This window comes from Mandrillus leucophaeus, unplaced genomic scaffold (assembly GCF_000951045.1).
Source record: "Mandrillus leucophaeus isolate KB7577 unplaced genomic scaffold, Mleu.le_1.0 Scaffold192, whole genome shotgun sequence".
NCBI lineage: Eukaryota > Metazoa > Chordata > Mammalia > Primates > Cercopithecidae > Mandrillus > Mandrillus leucophaeus.
Window position 1 is genome coordinate 3901537 of NW_012101943.1, and position 23105 is coordinate 3924641.

Consider the following 23105-nt stretch of genomic DNA (forward strand, 5'->3'; position numbering starts at 1 on the left):
CCACACCAAGCTAATTTTTTTATTTCTAGTAGAGATGAGATCTCACTATGTTGCCTAGACTAGTCTTGAACTCCTAGGCTCAAGTAATCCTCCTACCTTGGCCTCCCAAAGTGCTGGGATTACAGGCCTGAGCCACCATATCTAGTAACATATGTCATCTTTGTCTCTGACATGCTCTTAACCTCTGTGGAGTTTTCCTACTGTTGTACCTGCTACCAACAAGGTTTGACAAGGGTGAGAGAGCACTGGCATCTGATCTCCATCCCCAATCACCCCCTTCAAGCTCCAGAGGGTTCACACTTCCTCTTTCTGTTTTTCAGAGACTTCCTTTCCATCATATTTTCCTTCTTCCCTGCCCTGTGGATTTTTCTAGATGGTATCTACCTTTCTCCTTCCCTAGGACCACAAGCCCTGTGGTGCAATGAGAACATATGGCTTACTGATAATGAAAATGGTTTTGAAAGTGGTTCAAAACAGTATCTCCATTACTGTAAGGTTTTCAGAATAAGATAGTCATGTTTTTGTTTTGCCTTTTTTTTTTTCCTTGAGACAGGGTCTCGCTCTGTTGCCCAGGCTGGAATGCAATGGTGCAATCATGGCTCACTTAGCCTCAACTGCCTGGGCTCAGATAATCCTTCCACCTCAGCCTCCTGAGTAGCTGGGACTACAGGCATGTGCCACCATGCCAGGCTAATTTTTCTATTTTTTTGTAGAGATGGGGTTTCACCATGTTGCCCAGGCTGGTGTCCAACCCCTGGGCTCAAACAATCCTCCCACCTCGGACTCTTGAAGTGCTGGGATTACAGGTGTGATCCAACACACCTAGTCAAGGTAATCATTTCTAAATGCCCTTTAAAATAATACAAGTTTTCTAAACTAGAGGAATTTCATCCATTCAGACATACAACACACATTTGATTATCTTTTCCCCCAAGCCTGTTCTTCCTTCTGGTTTCTAATCCACCCAGGCACCACTGTCAGAAATTGGGACTCCTTGTTTTATTTGACTTCTGTCCCCACTCTGTCACTCTACATTCTTCCTCTTTAAATGAGAACAATTTTTACCTCTGCCTTCTCTCCCGTGCCCGGTGCTGCTGCCTTAGTGGAGGCCCTCAGTCTTTCTGGCTTTTGGAATGATTTTCTGATTGACCCCAGAAGTTGCCACTGCTCATCCTTCTTGCCACTGGTGTGGTTTCCAAACCGCCAATCCTCTGCTTAAAATCCTCTGTAGGTCCCTGTGCTGGTGTTATGTGGCCCCTGCCTATCTCTGAAGACTCAACTCTTCTTCTTTTATATGCAGCCTCTGCCCCAGCCACACCACATGACTTGCAGGGGCCTGGTGTGCTGCGCTGGTCCACAGCTCTGTGCCTTTGTGCATGCTGTTCCTCCTGCTCCAATGTCCCTCATCATCTTCTTATCATTTGACATTCAGCACAAAGATCTCCTTCTCCCTGGGGCCTTTCTGATCTCTCCCAGCAAGAATGCTGTGCTTTGGGTCAGCATGGTCCCAGCTTGCCTCCATTAGGATGCTTGTCACGCGGAATTGTGTCACAGTGCTAGGCTGTGAGCTCTTTGGAGCCAGCAATAGGCACTAGTAACCTCAGTTTCCCCAGCATTTAGCACAATGCCTGACTCAAGCCAGCCCAGTGAATGAATAATGACAAGCACTAGCCCTGGAACTAGTCAAGATCTTGAAGGTAACTGGGTTCCAATTTTCCAGAGAGTCTCAGAGAAGTTAAGTGACTCACTCCACCTCACACAGCTAATTGGTGACAAAACTAGACCTGGGCTGGGCATGGTGGCTCACACCTGTAACCCCAGCACTTTGGGACGTCAAGGTGGGCAGACCACCAGAGTTCAGGAGTTTGAGACCAGCCTGGCCAACATGGTGAAACCCCATCTCTACTAATAATATAAGAATTAGCCAGGCGTGGTGGCGGGTGCCTGTAGTCCCAGCTACTTGGGAGGCTGAGGCTGGAAAATCGCTTGAACCCTGGAGGTGGAGGTCGCAGTGGACTGAGATCGCACCAATGCTCTCCAGCCTGGGCAACAGAATGAGACTCTGTTTCAAAACAAACAGGCCAGGCACGGTGGCTCATGCCTGTAATCCCAGCACTTTGGGAGGCTGAGGTGGGTGGGCCACCTGAGGTTGTAAGTTCGCGACCAGATTGACCAACATGGAGAAACCCCGTCTCTACTAACAGTACAAAATTAGTCAGGCATGGTGGCGCATGCCTGTAATCCCAGCTACTCGGGAGACTGAGGCAGGAGAATCACTTGAACCCGGGAGGCGGAGGTTGTGGTGAGCCGAGATTGTGCCATTGCACTCCAGCCTGGGCAACAAGAGCAAAACTCCATCTCAAAAAACCCAAAACAAACAAACATACAAACACACACACACACACACACACACACACACACACACACAAAAACTAGACCTGGTCCTTTGACTGACTCGAAGTGCAGAGCTCTTTCTACCACTCTGACCTCTAGACACAAGAGACGGATGAGGTAGGGAGGGGGAGTGGTGGGGACCCAGGCTGTGGGCAGGGGACGATGAGAAGACACCAGAGGCAGAAACGTAACTCGGAGCTGATTGAACTTATTCTCAAGCTGGAAAATGGGTCAACACTACAAAGGATTCTTTTTGTCAAACGCTGTTCCTCTCACCTGTGCCACTGGCATGATGCGCTCTATGTCAACAGGAGCAGCTGACACCTGAAGTTACAATAACAATGGCGTGGAATCCATTCCAATAAAAGCCTCGCTTCTTTTCACTGCGATTTGTTTGAGGCCCAGACAATTCATCTAGCCTGATTACACGAGCATTCTCACAGAGATTTCATTGCTTTGTTTCCTTTTCTTTTCTTTTCTCTTTTCTTTTCTTTTCTTTCTCTCTCTCTTTTTTTTTTTTTTTTTTTTTTGACAGAGTCCCACTTTGTCACCCAGACTGGAGTGCAGTGGTGTGATCTAGGCTGACCACAACCTCCACCTCCCAGGTTCAAGCAATTCTCATGCCTCAGCCTCCCGAGCAGCCAGGACTACAGGCACATGCCGCCATGCCTAGCTAATTTTTGTATTTTTAGTAGAGATGGGGTTTCGCTATGTTGGCCAGGCTGGTCTTGAACTCCTGACCTCAGGGGATCTACCCACTTTGGCCTCCCAAAGTGTTGGGATTACAGGCGTGAGCCACCGCACCTGGCCACTTTGTTTCTTTAAAAACAAAATTTGTATGTTGTGACTTTAAAAGTAGCTGTGCTAAATACATCCTCACATCATTCCCTCCTGGAGACTCAGTGTGGGGTGGCTGAAAGAGCACTGGGGTCACATGGACCCAGGGCTGAATCTTGGCTCTGCAACTGGCTAACGGCACTTACGACTAGGGAGAGCAAGTCATTTAACTGCGCCGAGCCTGAGCTTTGCTTCTGTAAGAATGGAGGTCGTGATACTCTTCCCGGCAGTTGTTCTGGGAATGAAGATGGGCCCTAGAGAAGCAGCCAGCAGAGCGGGGAAAGCCTGGTTCTGGAGCCAGAGCACCTGGGCACCTGGATTTGAATTCTTGTTCCACTCCTTGCCAGATATGTGACCTCAGACAGGTTACAAACCCTCTCTGTGTGGTAGCTTCCTTCACTTGTGTGTGTGGTACTTGGACAATGCCTGGCACATAGTCAACATCACCTTAGCGTAAGCTGGAGAAAACACGGAACATGGTGCCAGGCACTAAACACACACAAGTTCCTTTCTTCTTCCCCTCGCAGAGGAGCCCAATTCTGTGCCTCCCTCGGGTGGATACACAGGATCTTAGCCTAGGCTCTTCAGCCTAACCCTGTAGCAATTTATGATACGTCTGAAGAAACCAGGTCCTCCCTTTTCTCTGTACAGCCAATGACAAGTAAACTCTCGCTTGTCACTGGAGTCACCACGTTTTCACTCTCTCTGGCCCCTTAAATGGAGCCATAGTCCTAGCAGGCCTGTGCTTATACCTCCAGCCCTCATGCTTATATCCCAGGAATCATGAGTGAAAGCCCAGCCCAGGCACAGGGCAGCGTGATCTCCTGCCCGGCTTGACTCACAGTGCTTTGTTCAGCTCTGTGGCCTGGGCCCTGGCTCCCGAAGCCTCCCTGGGGCCTGTTTGGACCTGTTCTTTCTCAGGTTCATTAGTCCCAGCTCACTAGCTAGACTCAACTCTGCGTGCCAGCCCCGGTCACTTTCCCCATTCTGACACGCCCCATGCTCTCAGAGGCCCCAGCCCCCAGCCCCCAGCCCTGGAACTGGTAGAGGGAGGCAGCCTGAGACAGGGGCCAGGGCCCAGACTCTGAATCTAGAAAAGGAGCCAGAGTCTTGTGATGCTGAAAACCAAGACAGCAAAGATCTGTGGGTCCTGCTTCTGTTTCTTATAGAAACCCCTCTGGCTATAGCAGTTCCAGGCCCAGAATCTGGATCCCAGAAATAAATGAGACATTAGAACTCATCTGGGCTGACTCTTCCCTTATCTGAAGCAAGTGGCCTCATTGTAGCATCCCAGGCAGGGTGTCCTCCAGGCCCTGAGTGAAGCGCCCCGCAATACAGAACTCACTGCCTTTCCACACCGCCCACGCCATGGCTATACCCATGTCTAGAAATTCGGCTTCTGGAACTCTGACCCAGTGCTCCTAGCTGAGGCAGGAGGATTACTTGAGCCCAGGAGTTTGAGATCAGCGTGGGCAACCCAGTGAAATCCTGTCTCTCTCTCGTTTTTTTTTTTTGAGACAGGGTGTCACTCTGCCACCCGGGCTAGGGTGCAGTGGCCCAATCACTGCTCACTGCAACCTCCCCTTCCTGGGTTCAAGTGGTCCTACCGCCTCAGCGCTTTCGAGCAGCTGGGACCACAGGCATGCCCAGCTAATTTTTGTATTATTTAGTAGAGATGGGGTTTCGTCATGTTGCCCAGGCTGATCTTGAACTCCTGGGCTCAAGCGATCTGCCTGCCTTGGCCTCCCAACGTGCTGGAATTACAGGTGTGAGCCTCCGTGCCCGGCCAGGAACTGGATTTTTTAATTTAAAAATTTGTAATTGAGTAACATGTAAATTTAAATTGCCACATGCGTAAAGTACTATCTTGAGTAGAAAAAAAGCCAGCACAGTGGCTCATGCCCGTAATCCCAGCACTTTGTGAGAGTGAGGCAGGAGGATCACTTCAGCTCAGGAGTTTGAGACAAGCCAGGGCAGCATAGTGAGACCCTACATCCACCAAAAAATAGGAGAAATTAGTCGGGCATGGTGGCACGTGCCTGTAGTCCCAGCTATTCAGGAGGCTGAGGTGGGAGGATCGCTTAAGCTGGGGAAGTCGAGGCTGCAGTGGGCCATGATCTCGCCTGGACTCCAGCCTGGATGACAGAGTGAGACTCTCAAAATAAATAAATAAATAAAAATAAAGAATAAATTACTAAATGTGGCTAGTGGCTGCCATATTAGACACCACAGGTCTGGAAGGCAGGCAAGGCTCAAATGGACACGCCCTGTTGGCTCTGCTGACTTCATCCCAAGAGGAAGAGGGCGGCTCGGGGAGGATCAGAGTGGGGCTCCCAGGGCCTAAGGAAGATACTAGAGAGGGAAATGAGCTGGTCTCAGAAGGACACCGCCATATAAGGCATTGTTCCTGGCGGGAGGAGCCCTCCAGATGTCTGAGGAGAGAGAAGCTGAGGGCCAGGGGCAGGGGGAGGGGAAATGATTTAAGGGCACCCCCAAACAAGTCCTCCTGAGATTTTTTTTTTGATACAGCGTCTCGCTCTGTTGCCCAGGCTGGAGTGCAATGGCATGACCTCCTGAGATTTTTACAGGGACCTGTTTCACATAAGAGGTCTGCTTTGGTAGTTCAGGCCTACAAGGACTGTGGGTCTTGGCAGAGAGAGGAGGCACTGTTATTTTTTCTTCTGAGGCCATGTGAACGGGGCAGGCCGTGTGCATAGTTTCCATGGCATAATCTGACTATAAAGCCCTGTGTGTCTGTGGGGGAGGGACAAGGAGAGGCCCTCAGCCCAGCCTCAGTCAGAGCTGGGCATGGGCCCAGGAGGCACATTCCCTCCCAATTCCTGCAAGGTCCTGAGCCGTGGGCAGGGCAGGGCTAGTCGGAGCTCTGGAAGCTCATTTGGTTGCTGACTGGGGTGAGGGTATTGGCTTTTCTAGATGCCTGGACATGAGATAAAGGAAAGGTAATCTCCCAAGAACTGGGCCAGGCTGAGGCTCAGGCAGAACACAGGATGTGAATTCACTGGGAGGCACAGCAAAGGCAGGCGAACGAAGGCCTTCTTGTCTGCATCTGGCTACTGCCTCCCACCTGCAAAACAGAAGCTACCGCTAGGCTGGCTGGTGCCCAGCCCTGAGGAGGAAACTGAACAAGATCATTCGCCTAGAGTGATTGTCAGCGGGTTCACCAAACCCTTTTCTCTGCTGGAGAAAGGATGCCTCTAAAGAAAGGAGGCCACTCTGCTAGCCTCCCTAAAGCTGCACTTCTTGGACAGAAGTCAGGGATGAAGAGCATGGGCTAGTATTTATTAGGCATCTACTAGGTACCAGGCTCTGTGCTAAACATTTTGCTTTTCTAATTTATTTGGAACAATGTAGATTAATAATCACTACGACAGCTAATATTTCTTGAGTGCCTACCAGGGATCAGACATCAATTCCTTCAATCCTGTATGGGTTGAGGGAAACTATGCCTTATCTGCAATTCTGCTGTAAATCACCCAGCCAGTGAATGCCCCAGTGGGGATTTGAACTACACACCCTCTCCGCATAACCACTGATTTTCCTGACAAATCCTGGCTGTAGATTCTGTGACGCTCTATTCCAGGGTCTTTGAAAAGGTTCCACCACTCCAAATTACCCAGTTTGTCTCAAAGCCCCCACCTTGGCCTGCTTCCTGTTTCTGCTCTGGCTCCTTGGGGCCTCTAAGGCTGGAGTCTCAAAGGGGCTCTGTGCCTGGAGGGTGGCTGTCCCTTCGACTGCTCTGGGTTTGTTGTGACGTACTGTTCGGCAGCCCTGGGCCGCAGAGGTTGCCCAAGACAATCATGCTTTTCTGAGAGGCAGGCTGTGCTGCGAGTCTCAGGCCGCAGCCGCACACACAATGCCCTCTGTCTCCGCTGGGGCAGAAAGGCGTATTATTGCGGGTCGGGTGACTCTGGCTCCACTGGCCGTGATGTTTGTGGTCTGCACATCTCCCATGAGGCACCTCCCCACGATGGCGGGCATGGCTGGGGCTGGGCAGGGAGGGGGCACAGGGCACTCAGGGCCTGGGTGTCCCTTCCCCTGGAGGTTCCTGCCTCACTTCCCCTATCAGACCTGTCCCTCACCCTCCATCCCCACTTGTAGGTCCTTCCCCTGGGTCCCAAGTCTCCCTCTCATGAGACTTTTGAATGCTAGAATTTATTTATTTATTTACTTGTGACAAGGTCTCACTCTATTGCCCAGGTTGGAGGGTAGTGGCATGATCTCAGCTCACTGCAACCTCTGTCTCCTGGGTTCAAGCGATTCTTGTGCCTCAGCCTCCCCAGTAGCTGGGACTACAGGCATGTGCCACCACACTCAGCTAATTTTTGTATTTTTAGTAGAGACGGGGTTTCACCATGTTGGCCAGGCTGGTCTTAAACTCCTGACCTCAAGTGATCCGCCTGTGTTGGCCTCCCAAAGTGCTTGGATTACAGGCGTGAGCCACCGCGCCTAGCCTAGAATTTAAATTCCTCTGGGAAAGCACACAGCACCATGCCTGGCACAGTGTGCCCTCCACGACATGGCTTTCTCTTCTGTTTTCCTCTTTCGGTTTCTCATGTTTGGACTTTGTGCAGGTTGGAGATAATTGTGTCATCAGGAATTTTGACAGAGACCCTGAAAACAGCTGTGTTCTTAACAACAATAACAGCCACAGTTTACTAAGCCCTTAGCATGTGGCTGGCAGTGGGCCAAACCCATGGAATCCTCACAACAGGCCTGGGAGGGCGATGCTCTCTCCCCAGTCCCACTTCAAGAAAAAGAGGCTCCTAGAACTTGAATGACTTACCCAGGGCAGTGACACTGGGTGGTGGAGCTGGATTCAGACTCAGTTCCACGTTCTTGACTGGCGTGCTAGCATGCCTGCGTTACTTTCTCAGGGACATCCTAACAAGGCACCAACACTGGGTGGCTTAGAACATCTACTGTCCCATAGTACGGGAGGCTTGAAGTCTGAGATCAAGGTGTTGGCAGGGTTAGTTCCTTCCGAGCGCTGTGAGGGAGAATCTGATCCAGGCTGCGGGTGCACATTCACACATGCTTTATTTCACATAGCCACACACATACATGTTTACACACAGTCATACACATGTGCTCACACAACCACACATCCATGCTCTGCCCCAGTTTCGGGCGCTTGCTGCCCATCTTTGCTGCTCCGTGGCTTGCAGATGCATCACCCCATATCTGCCCTTATCTTCATAAGGTGTCCTCCCCTTGTTTGTGTCTCTAAGTCTAAATTTCCCCCTAAAATTAGGACATCAATCGTACTGGATCAGGGCCCAACCTAACAACTGCATTTTAACTTGATCATCAGCAAAGACCATGTTTTCAAATAAAGTCACACTCACAGGTACTGGGAATTAGGACTTCAGTATCTTTTGTGGGGAGGTAATTCAACCCACAACAGGGACCTTCCCTGCTTTGTACCTGTGTGGCTTGGGCTTTCTTAGGAGCATTAAGAGGAAGTGCTGCGGCTGGGCGCAGTGGCTAATGCTTGTAATCCCAGCACTTTGGGAGGTTGAGGAGGGTGGATCACGAGGTCAGGAGTTCGAGACCAGCCTGGCCAACATGGTGAAACCCCGTCTCCACTAAAAATACAAACATTAGCCGAGGGTGGTGGCAGGTACCTGTAATCCCAGCTACTCAGGAGGTGGAGGTAGGAGAATTGCTTGAACCCGGGAGGCGGAGGTTGCAGTGAGCTAAGATCGAGCCACTGCACTCTAGCCTGGGCGAGAGAGCAAGACTCTGTCTCAAAGAAAAAAAAAAAAAAAAAAAAAAGAAGTGGTGCTACCCTCAGCTCCAAGGGCAAGATAGGCCCCTTTCCAGGCTCCCTTACACTTGTTCACACAGTACACACACACACACACACACACACTCATGTGCACTCACACACAGAGGTTCAGCAGCCTGGCAAGGACATCAATGCTCAGGACAGATGCTGAACTGCCACATTAACGTCTGCATTCCATGGAGACAGTGGAACATCTGGCCATCGTGAGGTATGGAGGGTGCCAGGTGCTCCAGCAGGATGAAGAGGAAACTGCCAGCAGCATAGACACTTGCCTTCCCAGCACAGCAGTTTGCACAAGACCACACCAAATCCACTCTTAAAATATTCTCCATGTCCCCTCCAATCCCCATACCTTCCCTGGATGTCTGCCTACTCCACCATCCCTTCCCTAGGCCTGGGCCCTCCCAGCTTTCTGAGGTGGGAGAGGCTGGGGGCTGTGTCTCTGTAGCTCTAGCGTTTGCTCAGGAATGGAGCATGCAGCGAGGAGGGAAGCAGCTTGCCAGTGAGATGCAGACACTTCCAACTCCACCTCCAGCTGCACCGAGTCAGCTTCCATGGTTAATGACTGCCCCTGCTGGGGCTCACCGGACCAGTCCCTTCTCTCTGATGTGGGTGGGGCCAGGAAAAGCCTCCTCTGGGGGTAGCAATGCCACTCCTGGGCTCTGGCCCTGGTGGGTACTGGCCCTGAGGACTTCAGACCCAGGCATGGTGGTGCTCTTCCAGCGACCAGCACCTTAGGCCTTCTCTCCAAGCTCCAGGCCCAGCTGCACCCCAGCCTCCTCTCCTCCCCTTGCTCCTGCTCCCACGGCTTTTTGTCTCTTCAGGGGCTCCTCCACCTCTATGATTGGTTTCTTCCAGACCAGGCCTCCCAAGCCTCAGGGGCACATCTGCACATGCTTTATTTCACATGGTCTCACACATACATGTTCACACACATTCATACACATGTTCCTTACACAACCACACATACATGTTCATACATACCCACACACACTTTTCACAGTCATACAGTGTTGATACACTCACACGTGTGCTTTACATAGTCACACACTCATTCACACACATGCTCTATAGTCTGACACATGCATATTCACACACACGTGCATTATACAGTCACACACTGCATATAGTCACATTATACAGTCACATGTTCACACACCTCACACAGGCCTACATTCTCACACATGTGCACACATGCACTTAGGTACTTACCTTATTTCTCTAAGTCTGCTTTCTTAGTTGGAACATGAGGATAATTTATTTTCCCATAGCCATTTCACAGAGTTGCTAAACTGAAAAAGAGATTTGAAAGATATCGACTGGCATAAATGAGGCATTTGTTATTATTTATTTCAAAATTCAATTTTATTTACATTTAAAAATACGGCTGGGTGTGGTGGCTCACGCCTACAATCCCAGCACTTTGGGTGGCTGAGGTGAGTGGATCACCTGAGGTCAGGAGTTTGAGACCAGCCTGGCCAACATGGTGAAAGCCTGTCTCTACTAAAAATACAATCAGCTAGGCATGGTGGTGCGCACCTGTATCCCAGCTACGCCGGGGCTGAGACAGGAGAATCGCTTGAACTCGGGAGGCAGAGGTTGCAGTGAGCCGAGATCAGACCACTGCACTCCAGCTTGGGTGACAGAGTAAGACTCCGTCTCAAAAAAATAAAAAATCAATCAGTCAATCAATCACACAGTCACATGATTCAAAATTCAAAAGGTAGGGTCAGGCGTGGTGGCATGTGCCTGTAGTCCCAGCTACTCAGGACGCTGAGGTGGGAGGATTGCTTGAGCCCAGGAGTCTGAGGCTGCAGTGAGCTATGACAGCAACACTGCACTCCAGCCCGGGTGGCAGAGCAAGACGCCGTCTCAAAAAAAAAAAAAAAAAAAAAAGTAGAAAAGTGAAGTTTCCCTACTACGTGTCTCCAAATCACGTGGTTTTCTTCCCCACAATTAGTGTTACCAACTTCTATTTCTATCAGGAGAGAATTTTACATGTACAAATAACTACATATGTATGTATTCTTCTTTCTTTTTTTGTTTTTTCACAAAGGTACACAACATACTGTGTGTGCCTTACTTTTCTCACTTAACAGTACATCTTGGCTGGGCATGGTAGCTCATGCCTGTAATCCCAGCACTTTGGGAGGCTGAGGCAGGTGGATCACTTGAGGCAAGGCGTTTGAGACGAGCCTGGTCAACATGGTGAAACCCCGTCTCTACTAAAAAATAAAAAAATTAACTAGGCATGGTGGTACGTGCCTGTAATCTCAGCTATTCAGGTGGCTGAGGCATGAGAATCGCTTTAACCCAGAAGGTGGAGGTTGCAGTGGGCTGAGATCATGCCACTGCACTCCAGCCTGGGCAACAGAGCAAGACTCCATCTCAAAACACACACACACACACACACACAAAGTACATCTTGGAGAATATTCCGCATCAGCACATAGAGGGCTTCTGCATTGTTTTATGGCCACAGTGAATTCCATTAAATGGAAGTACCATCATTTATTTAACCCAATTCTCAATAAATGGGACATTTAGGTTGTTTCCAACATTTTACTATTTCAAACAAAGCTGGAGTGAAAACTCCTGGATAGACATCCTTTCTCACAGATGTGAGTGTATCTACTAATACTGTAAATATATAAAATGGACACCAAAAGCTGCTTTTCTTGGTGTCTGAGTCTCTCTTCCTCCTCAATAGGCACTCACTTGTACAACCCCGGACTGCAAGAAGTCTGGTGGGCGTTACTAGGTAGATGCCAAAGTAACTGTGGTTTTTGCCCTTAAAAAAGAAAAGGACAAAAACCACAATTACTTTTGCACCAAACTAATAATACACTGGAGGGCCCTGGGTTGTCCTAGTTCCCTAAACCAACCCAAAAGGCCCTTGCTTTGGCTGGAGAGACAGTCCTTTCCTTTGGTTCTCAGCATTTCAGTTGGATTTAGTCTATGTGTATTGAGCTAACGCTGCTTGCATGTGGAAGGACAGAGGTGAGTAAGTTACAGACCTGCTGAGGAGAAGGACATTTGCAAACCAAAAAGCATATCAATTCTGCATGTGCCTAGTGCTTCATTCAGTTACCTGCAGTCTTCCAGGCACTGTGCTAGGCATGAAGATGTAGTGGAGATAAGACACGGCAGGTTCTGCCCTCATGGAGCCTGAAGTTGTATATATGGTAGAGACAGGCACAGAGCAGACAATTCACAGATGATATGAGCTATGATGAAAAAGCAGGAGGAAAAAGAACATTTGTCAGCTTAGGTCAACCCCAGCATTTGGAGGCAGAAGATGGCACCCCTCGACCCTCTTTCCTGAAGCTCCTTCAGGTTTTCCCTAGAGCCTATGGCTCTTTCCCTAGGGTCTTTTGCCTTGGTTTTCTTTTGACCTCCTGACATCCTTTTTCTCGATTGCTCTGGGCAGGTGAAAGCCTGCAGGGCTGTGTTGGGGAGGCGGCTGCTGCCAGCCCAGCACTTCTGGAGCTGCAGTGGCATCTTAGCCTTTTAGCAGTGCTGCCAACATCAGCCTCCGCACACCTTAGTCAGCAGTGAGAATGGGAGCTGGAAGCGAGGAAAGCTTCAGCTGCTACCCACTGCCCTTCCCAGCAGGGGCTGGCTGGCGACTGGGAAGTCAGGGAAGAGCTGCCTTCCCCTTCTGGCCATGCAGCAGCTCCACCTACTTGGCATCCTGTGCTTATAGGAGCTGGCTCACCCTTCCTGACATACAGGAAGGCAGCAATCTGATAAAATGGGTTGCACCAAGGTGTCAGCCGCTTAATGTGGTGGCCCTCCCAGGAAGATTTGTGGAGGGCTTTGCTTAACTGCAAAGGAGTGAATTACTGATTACAGCGGCAAGTCAGGCAAGTGGGAAGACTATTTGGGTGGATCACAGGCGACCTTCCCATATTGGCAACGATTGACTTCATTTAGGATGATATTCTCCATAATCTGTGCCCTGATATTATTGTTGTTTTAACTGTGAAAAATTTGTAGAAAGTAAACATTTGTGTGAGTGTGGGAGATTCTGAGCCCTCGCATTCATCAAACACCTTTATAACCAGGTATTCCCCACAGTGATCAAAGGTCGTCTCCCTTATGACAGTGGACCCATAGAGAGGGAAGTGCGGTGCTGTCACACTGAGTGAACAATATTGACAAAGTCATATTGTATGTTTACTCATGTAAACATAGTGTACAGGTTTTCAACCTCTAGAATCAATCTATGGTAAAATAAGAAAGATTGAATTAAATGTTATCAACCACAATAATATAAATATAGAAGTAAAACTAACAGAAGTTGGTGATAGGAGGGGACACCTTGGTAGAAAGACAGGTAAGAGTTCAAGTTAACTTACTTTACAAAAGGAGACTATTGAAATTTGACCCAACCAGAAATCAAATGAACTTTAAGTACATTGTTAAATGTTACAAAGATAACCAATAGAATAACTGAAAATTGTAAATTATTAAAAACAAGAGGGTTAAAAAGAAAGGTAGGGGTTGGGTGACTGATCTAAAACCTCATTTTAGGCTAGGCACAGTGGCTCATGCCTGTAATCCTAACACTTTGGAGGCTGAGGTGGGTGGATTGCTTTAAGGTCAGGAGTTTGAGACCAGCCTGGGCAATATAGTGAGACCTTGTCTCTACAAAAAAAAAAAAATTTAATTAACTGAGTGTGGTAGTGTATACCTGTAGTCTCAGCTACTTGAGAGGCCGAGGTGGGAGGATCACTTGAGCCCAGGAGGTAGAGGTTACAATGAGCAGAAATAGCACCACTGTACTCTAGTCTGGGTGATGGAGTGAGAACCTGTCTAAAAAAAAAAAAAAATTAAATTAAAAAAAGAACACCCTCATTTTTCTTAGGCAGGAGTTGTAGATATCTGAAGTTTACAGATAAAACTTTAGTAGCAAATTACTTGGTGTTAGGGTAATGACCATCTAAAAGTAGAAAAATGTAAAACTCTCAAGAGAGAAGGCCCAGAGTAGGGCAGATAATTATGGTTTTTTTCTATTCTTATTATATCATATTTAAATTATGGGCAGGTTTTATACTCACAAAACTTGCAGGCCGGGCGCGGTGGCTTACGCCTGTAATCCCAGCACTTTGGGAGGTTGAGGCAGGCGGATCACGAGGTCAGGAGTTCGAGACCAGCCTGGCCAACATGGTGTAACCCTGTCTCTACTAAAAATACAAAAAATTAGCTAAGCATAGTGGCGGGTGCCTGTAATCCCAGCTACTCGGGAGGCTGAGGCAGGAGAATTGCTTGAACCCGGGAGAAGGAGGATGCAGTGAGCCAAGATTGCACCACTGCACTCCAGCCTGGGTGACAAAGCAAGGCTCCGTCTCAAAAAAAAAAAAAAAAAAAAAAAAAAAGCAAAAAAAAACCCAACTTGCAAGAAGTACTTTTCCGATTTTCCACATTTTTCACAATGGGCATGTATGATAAGAGAATATATGAAAAGCTTGATGAATTTTTTTTTTTTTTTTGAGACAGGGTCTCACTCTGTCATCCAGGCTGGGGTGCGGTGGTGCCATCAAGGCTCACTGCAACCTCTGCCTCCCTGGCTCAAGCCATTCTCCCACCTCAGCCTCCCGAGTAGCTGGGACTATGGGTGCGCACCACCATGTCCAGACCATTTTTGTATTCTTTGTACAGACAGGGTTTCATCGTGTTGCCCAGGTTGGATTTTTTGTTTAAAAAACTTAAATTGTGATAAAACGTAAAACTTACCATCTTATCAGTTTTTAAGTCTCTAGTTCAGTAGTGTTAACCATTTGCACATTGTTATGTAATAGATTTCTGGAATTTTTTCGTCTGGTAAAACTGAAACTCTGTATCCACTGAAGACTAACTCCCTGTTTCCCCTTCTCCTCAGCCTCTGTAAACCACCATTCTACTTTCTGTGTCTATGAGTTTGACTACTTTAGATACCTTATGCAGATGGAATACTGCAGTATTTGTCTTTTGTGACTGGTTTATTTCACGTAGCATATTGTCCTCAAGTTTCATCCGTGTTGTAGCATTGACAGGATTTTTCTTCCTGAATAATGTTTCAGGAATATTTTTCTCTAATAATATTTCATTGTATACATATATTTTTTCTTTTAATTTTTAAATTAAAAAAAATTTTTTTTGAGACGGAGTCTTGCTCTGTTGCCCAGGCTGGAGTGCAGTAGCGTGATCTTGGCTCACTGCAACCTCCACATCCCAGGTTCAAGTGATTCTCCTCCCTCAGCCTCCTTAGTAGCTGGGACTACAGGTGTGCACCACCAGGCCCAACTAATTTTTGTATTTTTAGTAGAGACAGGGTTTTACTGTGTTGGCCAGGCTGGTCTCAAATTCCTGACCTCATGATCCACCCACCTCAGCCTCCCAAAGCGCTGGGATTACAGGCGTGAGTCACTGCACCTGGCCCATATTTTCTTTATCCATCAAACCCTTATTGGCTATTGTGAATAATGCTGCAATGAATATGTGTGTGAAAGCTTATTTTTTTAAAAAGGACACCTCCAAATAGATGTGGAAGCTATGGTCAGAGAAAGCCCAGAACTTGTGTAAGTCCCTTCTGGGCCAGTGCAAGCCCGGGCATGAGTTCAGCTCCTGCCTTCACCCTCCTCACAGCTGGGAGGTGGTCAAGGTCCTACCTCTTGGGATGGTTGACCCTGTAAGCTGGAGGAAGAGTGAGACAGGGAAGGTGCACAGAAAGGAGTCAAGTTGGCTTCAGCCTGGCACATGGTCCTCTTTGTCATCCATCAGCCTCTGCAATATTTCCCACAGTTGGGTTCTCCCAACCCTGTCCACACCAGCACAGTGCCCTGGTCTGGCTTCTGGTGGCTGTAAGCAGCTGGGGTCTGAGTTTAATGGAAGTAACCATCTTATTTTCTTATGAATTCACTGTGTTTTTAGTCTTTTCAGGACTAGTTTAGGTCTCTCTTGGATTAGCAGAACCCATTCATCTAGTCCCTGGCTGTCCTGATAGAGCAGGTCCCTTTCTAGGCTGGAGGCTGTGGGTGGAGCCCAGCGTCACTCCTACTATCTAGCTTGGATGCTTTCCCACTGTGTTAGGTGACAGCTTGTTCCTGGACAGGAAACTATTTAAGTTCAGCTTTTCCTCTGATGATCTGGGAGGCACTCAGTTAACACACATGTAACTGAAATCCTGAGGGACTTTTGATGGACACGGACGTGTGACCTTGGGTCCTCAGGCACAGCGTGAGATACTTTCCATAGAGGAGGAAGAGTATGGGATGTGGGGTCTCCAAAATCACGGGGGAGATTTCCTGTGGGGTTATTGGAAGGTGTGGAAGGTATTTCCTTCCTCACTGGACCATGGTTTTGGGGCCACCTGGTAGCCTCAGATGACCTTTTTGAAGTCCTTTTCCGAAACAGTGACTCTCAGAGCTGGATAACACTTGCCAGAGTTCAGGCAGCTGGTGTCCGTGTCTAGGAAGAAGGTTGACACTAGGGTCTCCCCTGTTTCCCATTCTACACCATCTGCTTTTCCTGGCTTGAACGCCGATTGGGATGTTCTGTTCTAATTAATCCTATCTTTTTCCCTTCCAAGCCCTGGAGGTAGGTAAAGAAAGGATGTTCACTGAGGCTTAGTGTCTAACACATAGTCACTAGCTGCATTTGGCTATTGAATTTTCAAACCAGTTTCAATTAAATAGAATAAAAAATTCAGTTCCTCAGTTGCACTAGCCATGTTTCAAGTGCTCAATAGCCACATGTGGCAATGGACATTGCAGATGTAGAACATTTCACCATCGTGGAAAGTTCTGTAGGACATTGCTGCCCTGAGCCTCTGCTCCCTTTTCTCCTGTATGATTCTGACCTGGAGAATTGGAAGCTGCTACTCCATTAGGCTGTGGGCCCCAGAACTCACTGGCTATTGAGAATTCAAAAGCAGAGAATGAGCAGAGGGGAAATGCCTTCAATATCCACTTAATATTCAGTCCAGTGCAGTGTTAGGCTCTGAAGTCTTCTGAGTGTGACATCTACAGTCTGAAAGCTGCCCCCCAAGCCCTTTGAGTTCTGGCCTGCAGCAGGGATTCTGTTCTGCTTACCTGCTCGTCGCCAAATCCCTCTAAGGCATTTTCCGGGCTGTGAGCGTGTGCCAGCCTAACCTGGTTTTCTGATCTCAGTTCCTTTCCTAAAACACCACAGGACCTTGGATGTTTATGCTGGTGCCACCCCTGCTGCAGTGCCTTGTGGTAGGCAGCTGCTGTCTGTACACAGGCTTTCCTGGCAATTCTTCTTACTCTGTGAAAAGATTCTGGCCACTGGGGTTGGGAGGAAGCAGGGACCTGTGTCTTTCTGGGGAGTCTGTAACAGGGATGAGGTTTTCCAAAACAAGATATCACAGCCTTGCTTTCTTCTCCAGACCAGCCAGAGGTTGTCCTTCTAGTCTTTCGGGTCCACCCCCATGGTACCATTTATTCCCCATGTGACAGCCAACTTCAGGTCTCCCCAGGGAATCTATTTTACCTGCTTTCTCCAGGATACCAGGATATCGAGAAAGAGCTAAGAAGAGAGGCCAGAGAGAAACTTCCTCTCTTCCTGCTGGGTTGCTAAGCTCAGAGACTATGAGTGTAGGGTGGCCAGAAGCCATCCTCCTTACCTTACCAGGACAGCCAGCCTGTGAAGTGAATCTCAGTGGAGTAGAAAAAGGGAGAGAAAAGGGAGCCCTGAAATATTATCAGGGCTCCTAGCACAAACTGTGTTGTAATACTTTGCAAATGAATAGACCTCCATGCCTGGACTTTGCAGTTATGAGACAATCAATGCCCTTTCTGCTTAAGTTAGTTTGAGTTGACTCTCTGTCATTTGCCGTGAAAGTATTAGGGTCACTAGGACAGAAAATTTGTGGGGAGGATGCCTCTGTCTGAAGGCCAAGTTCAGGTTGTGGCCAGACTGAAATTACAAGTGACCCAGAGGCCAATCTCATTCACAGGTTTTCCTTCCCGAAACTCTTTTGCTCCGGATATTTCCTTCTCTTCAGCTCCTCAAATCCTCCCCATCAGTCAAGACCCTGGTTAGACTCCTCCCCTCCAAAGCCTTCTCTGACCACTTCAGCCTGCAGTGAACTCTCTACCTTTTTCCTTCTATTACCAATTATGATTATCAAAGAATTGTGAACTGTCTTATAGCATGTCTGCTTTCATTGTGTAGCATGGCACTTTAATAATTTTACTGTTTACAGTTTGCTACCTTCTCCCACCAGGTCAATGTCAGAGACAGCGTCTGATGCTTTTGTGTTCCTGGCAGGAGCCAGCATAATGTCTGGCATATAACAGACCTCATTGAATGTTTGGGGATTAGAAAATTTGTGGAAACATGATTTTAAGGTAGAAAATAGCTGGGATCTTATCATGTGAGAGCTATTGCAATGTGTATACAGCTCTTTTTAGTTGAGAGATAAGCACTTAAGCACCCACGATGACAGTAGGTTGCATTCCTCTATTAAGGCTATCTGGTCTCTTACCAGACAACTCTTTCATATCAGGGAGTGAGGCTGGAAGAAGGGGAAGAGTGGGGAGAGGGGCAGGGTAGGAGTGGCTCTGAATCAGCTCCTCTTTGGAGCTCCAGAACTGGCTCAGGAGCCATGCTGGACAAACTGCAATCCTCATTCCACTGTCACTCTTCATTCTGGATCCAGTTTAAACAGGTGGATATGACATTTCCACCAGACGTGGGTCTGAATGGCATTCTGCTATTTCCCTTACATCCTGCCCCAACATTAAGAAGTCCAGGATTTTCCAGCATTGAAGCCATTAAAAATAATTTAAAGAATTTTTGAGTGACAAGAAGATCCTTGAGATAAGCCTATATCCTTGTTCTTTGAAAGCAATACTATTTGAATATATGAATTCTGGGTCATTGTTTAAAAGGGAGAGAATCTCTCTCCTCCTTTCAGGTGTGATAATAGTCACACCTGAAAATGTGGCATTAGGCCCTCAACTATTCTCTAATTGTTTTCTGGCTCTTCTCTTTTTGATTTGGTTATAAATTTCCTTCCTGGGGAAAGGCCATGTCTCATACTAAATGTACATCTTCCAGCAACCAGGATGCTCAATAAGTGACTATTGGATGAATGCATATTTACCTAGACAAACAAATGACAAAACCCCCTAACATTTATTAAGCACTTACTATATCCAAGGCACACACTTAAGTACCTTACTGCTATTATTTCATTCTTAGAGATGTATATGTGTGAAAATCACAAAGGGAAAAAATAATTATATGAGGGTGACTTCTAGGGCCTCTTTCAGCTATAAGATGCCCTGACTTGATGTGGCATTAAGGAAACTACAATATTGAGGTGGGGCTTGGGAACCTAATACTTAGACGCAGAAATATAAATAATATTATTAGCAACCTCTTTCTGTGAGCTAGGAACTATGCCAAATACCTTAAAAATATTTTCTCATTTATTCCCAAACAACAACACTATATGATAGGCACTACTGCTAACCTCATTTTTAGAAGAGGAGAGTGAGGCACGAGGAGATTAAGTGGCTAGTCTGAGAAGCAGTGCTAGCATCCAGGGGTATGGTGTCTTAACCACCATGCTCCCAAAGAGACACCAAAGCCCTCCATACCTGAGAAGGTGCCTTTCCATTGGGCCACAGGGATGCAAGGGATGGGGAGGAGGGAGCATTGCCATAGAAACAGCAGGATCCTCTATCAGGAGGGTTGGCACATGGGGCAGCTGGGGCTGAGGAATGCTCTGGAGATAATTCCGGGGCATCCAGCCTCTTTAGGTCTGCAGGAGTCTGTGAGCCCAATAGTAAGCCAACTTCCCACCCCACTCAGCAGCACTTGGTAAACCTCAACTTGGCTCCCCAGCAGGGTAGGACAGGATGTTCTTTGAGTTCTAGCAGCAGGACTATTAGGCAGCAGAGTTATGATTAGGGTGTAAAAATCTGTGGTTGCCAGGCACAAACCGTGCTTCACCTTTTATAGCCAGCTAGCTTGAGATGTCAAAAGTATTTAGAGACTTTTGCTTTTTTTCTCTACTCATCAACTTTATGACCATAAACACATTCTTCCTGCTCTTTCTGTCACACATTTACCAGTCCCTGAACCGAGTTTGTAACTCATTTGTGAGTCTAGAAGGCTTTCTGAAGTGCTTTAAGGTATTTCAAACCAGATTGGTTGAGCAGAGTAGAGTGGGGGCATTTCTTTCTTTCCTCTTTTTTTCTTCTTTTTTTTTTTTTTTGAGACAGCGTCTTGCGCTGTTGTCCAGGCTGGAATGCAGTGGCGCGATCTCAGCTCACTGCAAGCTCCGCCTCCTGGGTTCAAGCAATTCTCTGCCTTAGCCTCCCGAGTAGCTGGGATTCCAGGCACCCGCCACCACACCTGGCTAATTTTTGTATTTTTAGTAGAGACAGGGTTTCACCTTCTTGGCCAGGCTGGTCTCGAACTCCTGACTTTGTGATCCCCTCAGCCTCCAAAGTGCTGGGATTACAGGCGTGAGCCATCACACCAGGTAGGGCTATTTCTTTATTGGGTTTATTTTGCTTCAGTTACTCCCAGCTTCTCTGCTCTGGCCTAGCGGCTGGCTCCTTGGGAGCTGGGGTGGGATATTTTGGTGGTAGAATGAGGTATTTGGTGGTAGCATAGATTTAGGCTGCAGACAGTCCTGGGTCATGTCCTGACTCTACCATTAAAGACCACATGACTTGGGACCTGTGACTTGACCTCTTTGCGTCTCAATGTTCTCATCTGTAGAATGAGAGAGAATGAGCATCTGCCTCAAAGGATTGATTTGAAGATGGGGTGAGAATACTTATGAAGCCCTTAGCTCCGTTCCTGTCACCATATTCTATCTCCTAATTTTCTTAGTAGACCTAAGACAGCCACAGACCTGGGATAAGGGTATCTGAAGGAGAGGTTATGAAGCCAGGCTTTTCTCCCTAGATAAACTCAGAGGTCAAGGATAAAGAAAGCTTGTTGTAGCAGAAAGATCCAGATTGAGGTTTCTTAAGATGGTAGAATCCAAGACTTGTAGGATTAGAAGAGATCCTGGAAATCCTGTAAGACTGAGAAGATGGCAGCTTTGGTGCAGGAAGGTGGAAAAGATAGTAGACCAGGATGACCTCCACAAAGAACCACTCAATTCGAGGTTTTGATGGGAGTGCCTGGAGGCCAAGAATAGAATGGGGCCACGTGGGGTCTTTGAGCTCAGTCACTGCTCGAGTGAAAGCACAAAGTTACCTTATCCTCCCTTGGACCAATTCCTCATTTTTCCAGGAGGAATTGCTGGTGACTTGGGAAACCCAATGGAATGGGTCCCAGTTGCCCTAATCTACTTACAACCAACCCATGTTTCCTGTATGGCCTGGCACAGAAACCAAAAGAAGGTTGTGCAGATCTGGGGGTCACAGCTGTCCTGTCCTCCTTGAACAAGCTAGAGAAGTCTAAGAGGAAAACATCAACAACCAAAATCACAGTCAGGAAGAAGTGCCTCTATCTGCAAGTAACTGGGCAATTACCTGCTAATTAAGTTCTCAGTTTGTTTTCTGAGGCTTAAAGTGTAGTACTTGGTAGATGTGCCCTGCCCTGCTTGTCACCAAGGTGTTGAAGATGAAGCATTTCGCATGAATCAAGATGGAACTCTTCCATCTGATTAAATATAATAGCCTGATTTATTTCAACATCATGAGGTCTTAAAAGCAATGCCCTTTTATAGTTGGAGCACTGGGAAGGATTGCAGGGTTTTTGAGTCCTCTGTATCTGGCGGTGGGGGAAGAGAACGCACCAAGAGGGGAATAGACACGCAGAATACACAACAGTGTTTGTCAAAGTATGGACTGTGGATTTATCTCTTTTGCATCTGAATCGCCTGCCCATTATGAATGCAGATTCCTGGGTCCACATCAATCCCAAGTAAGAAATTTTCCACATGATTCTTCAGAACATGCAGGTTTGAAAATCTCAGGTAGGGGTGGAAAGTCTTTTGGGGATATTAACATTGATCTATGAAGTCCACAGACCAATCAAAACACCATTTCAGCCAATAGTGTCTACACCTACCCCAGGAAATCTTTTGCTTTAGCATTAAACAGATGAATGATGGTTCAATGTTTATACCTCATCTCCCTGTAGGTGGAGATGCAAATAGAAAAGCAGCCTAACAGCCCGAAGGCAGTGAAGAAACAGCACGCCTGTGTAGAAATCAACCCCCAGATCATCAAAGGCAGGTGTCTGCGTGCCAGCTCCCTAGTCTCAGGTGTTGTAAACGCTGACCACTGCCAGTTTATCTACTGATAACGAAGGTGAACATAAGCAATCTCCAGAAATTGTTCACACGGGGCTCCCAGGTTCTTGAAAAACCACAGGAGATTGACAAATGCTTCTATTGTAGACACAAACGCAAACAAACAGCTCATTTCCTCAAGAGCTCTCCACTGCAGTGGCTGTAAACAATATAGGGAAGGAGGGGAGAAGTCTTCTTTTCCCCTCCCCCACAGCTTCTTCCCCTTTCTGATGTCAGATTTTTCTGACATTAAGAAGTCCAGACTAGGGGAAAGAAGCTATTAATACAGAACTTCAGGAAGGGGATCCTTTTCCCCCAGAGGCCAGGGCTCTTTCAAAGTTTGTTACAAACCCTCCTGTTTTTCTAGTTTCAGAGAGTCTGGGGCCCTAAAGCTTTGAATCTCTGAGTGTTGTGAGACATTGCATTACAGTGCTTCTCAAACTTCATTCAGTGTGCTCTGGTGCTCTGGTGAAACACAGAGCTGGGTCCTGCCCACCAAAGCTCCAAAGATTCCAGATTCTAATAGATTGTGATTATAGGCAGCCCCCCTCACTCAGGAACAGGGGGTAGTAGCTCACATTACACACACACACACACACACACACACACACACAAAACGCGGCCAGGAGCGGTGGCTCACGCCTGTAATCCCAGCACTTTGGGAGGCTGATGTGGGAGGATCACCTGAGGTCAGGAGTTCAAGACCAGCCTGGCCAACATGGTGAAACCCCATCTCTAGAAAAAATACAAAAATTAGCTGGGCGTGATGGTGATGCCTGTAATCCCAGCTAC

General features: G+C 47.5%; 1 protein-coding gene across 1 annotated transcript in view; it reads left to right on the forward strand.

Annotated features, from left to right (window-relative positions):
• The window catches only part of PPP1R36 (protein phosphatase 1, regulatory subunit 36), a 157724-nt gene that overhangs the window by 131037 nt on the left and 3582 nt on the right, over nucleotides 1-23105 (forward strand). The window contains exons 11-12 of the mRNA XM_011978329.1: nucleotides 21405-21533; nucleotides 22163-22257. Coding sequence (XP_011833719.1) covers nucleotides 21405-21533; nucleotides 22163-22257 — 224 coding nt within the window. The remainder of the gene's footprint in view (nucleotides 1-21404; nucleotides 21534-22162; nucleotides 22258-23105) is intronic.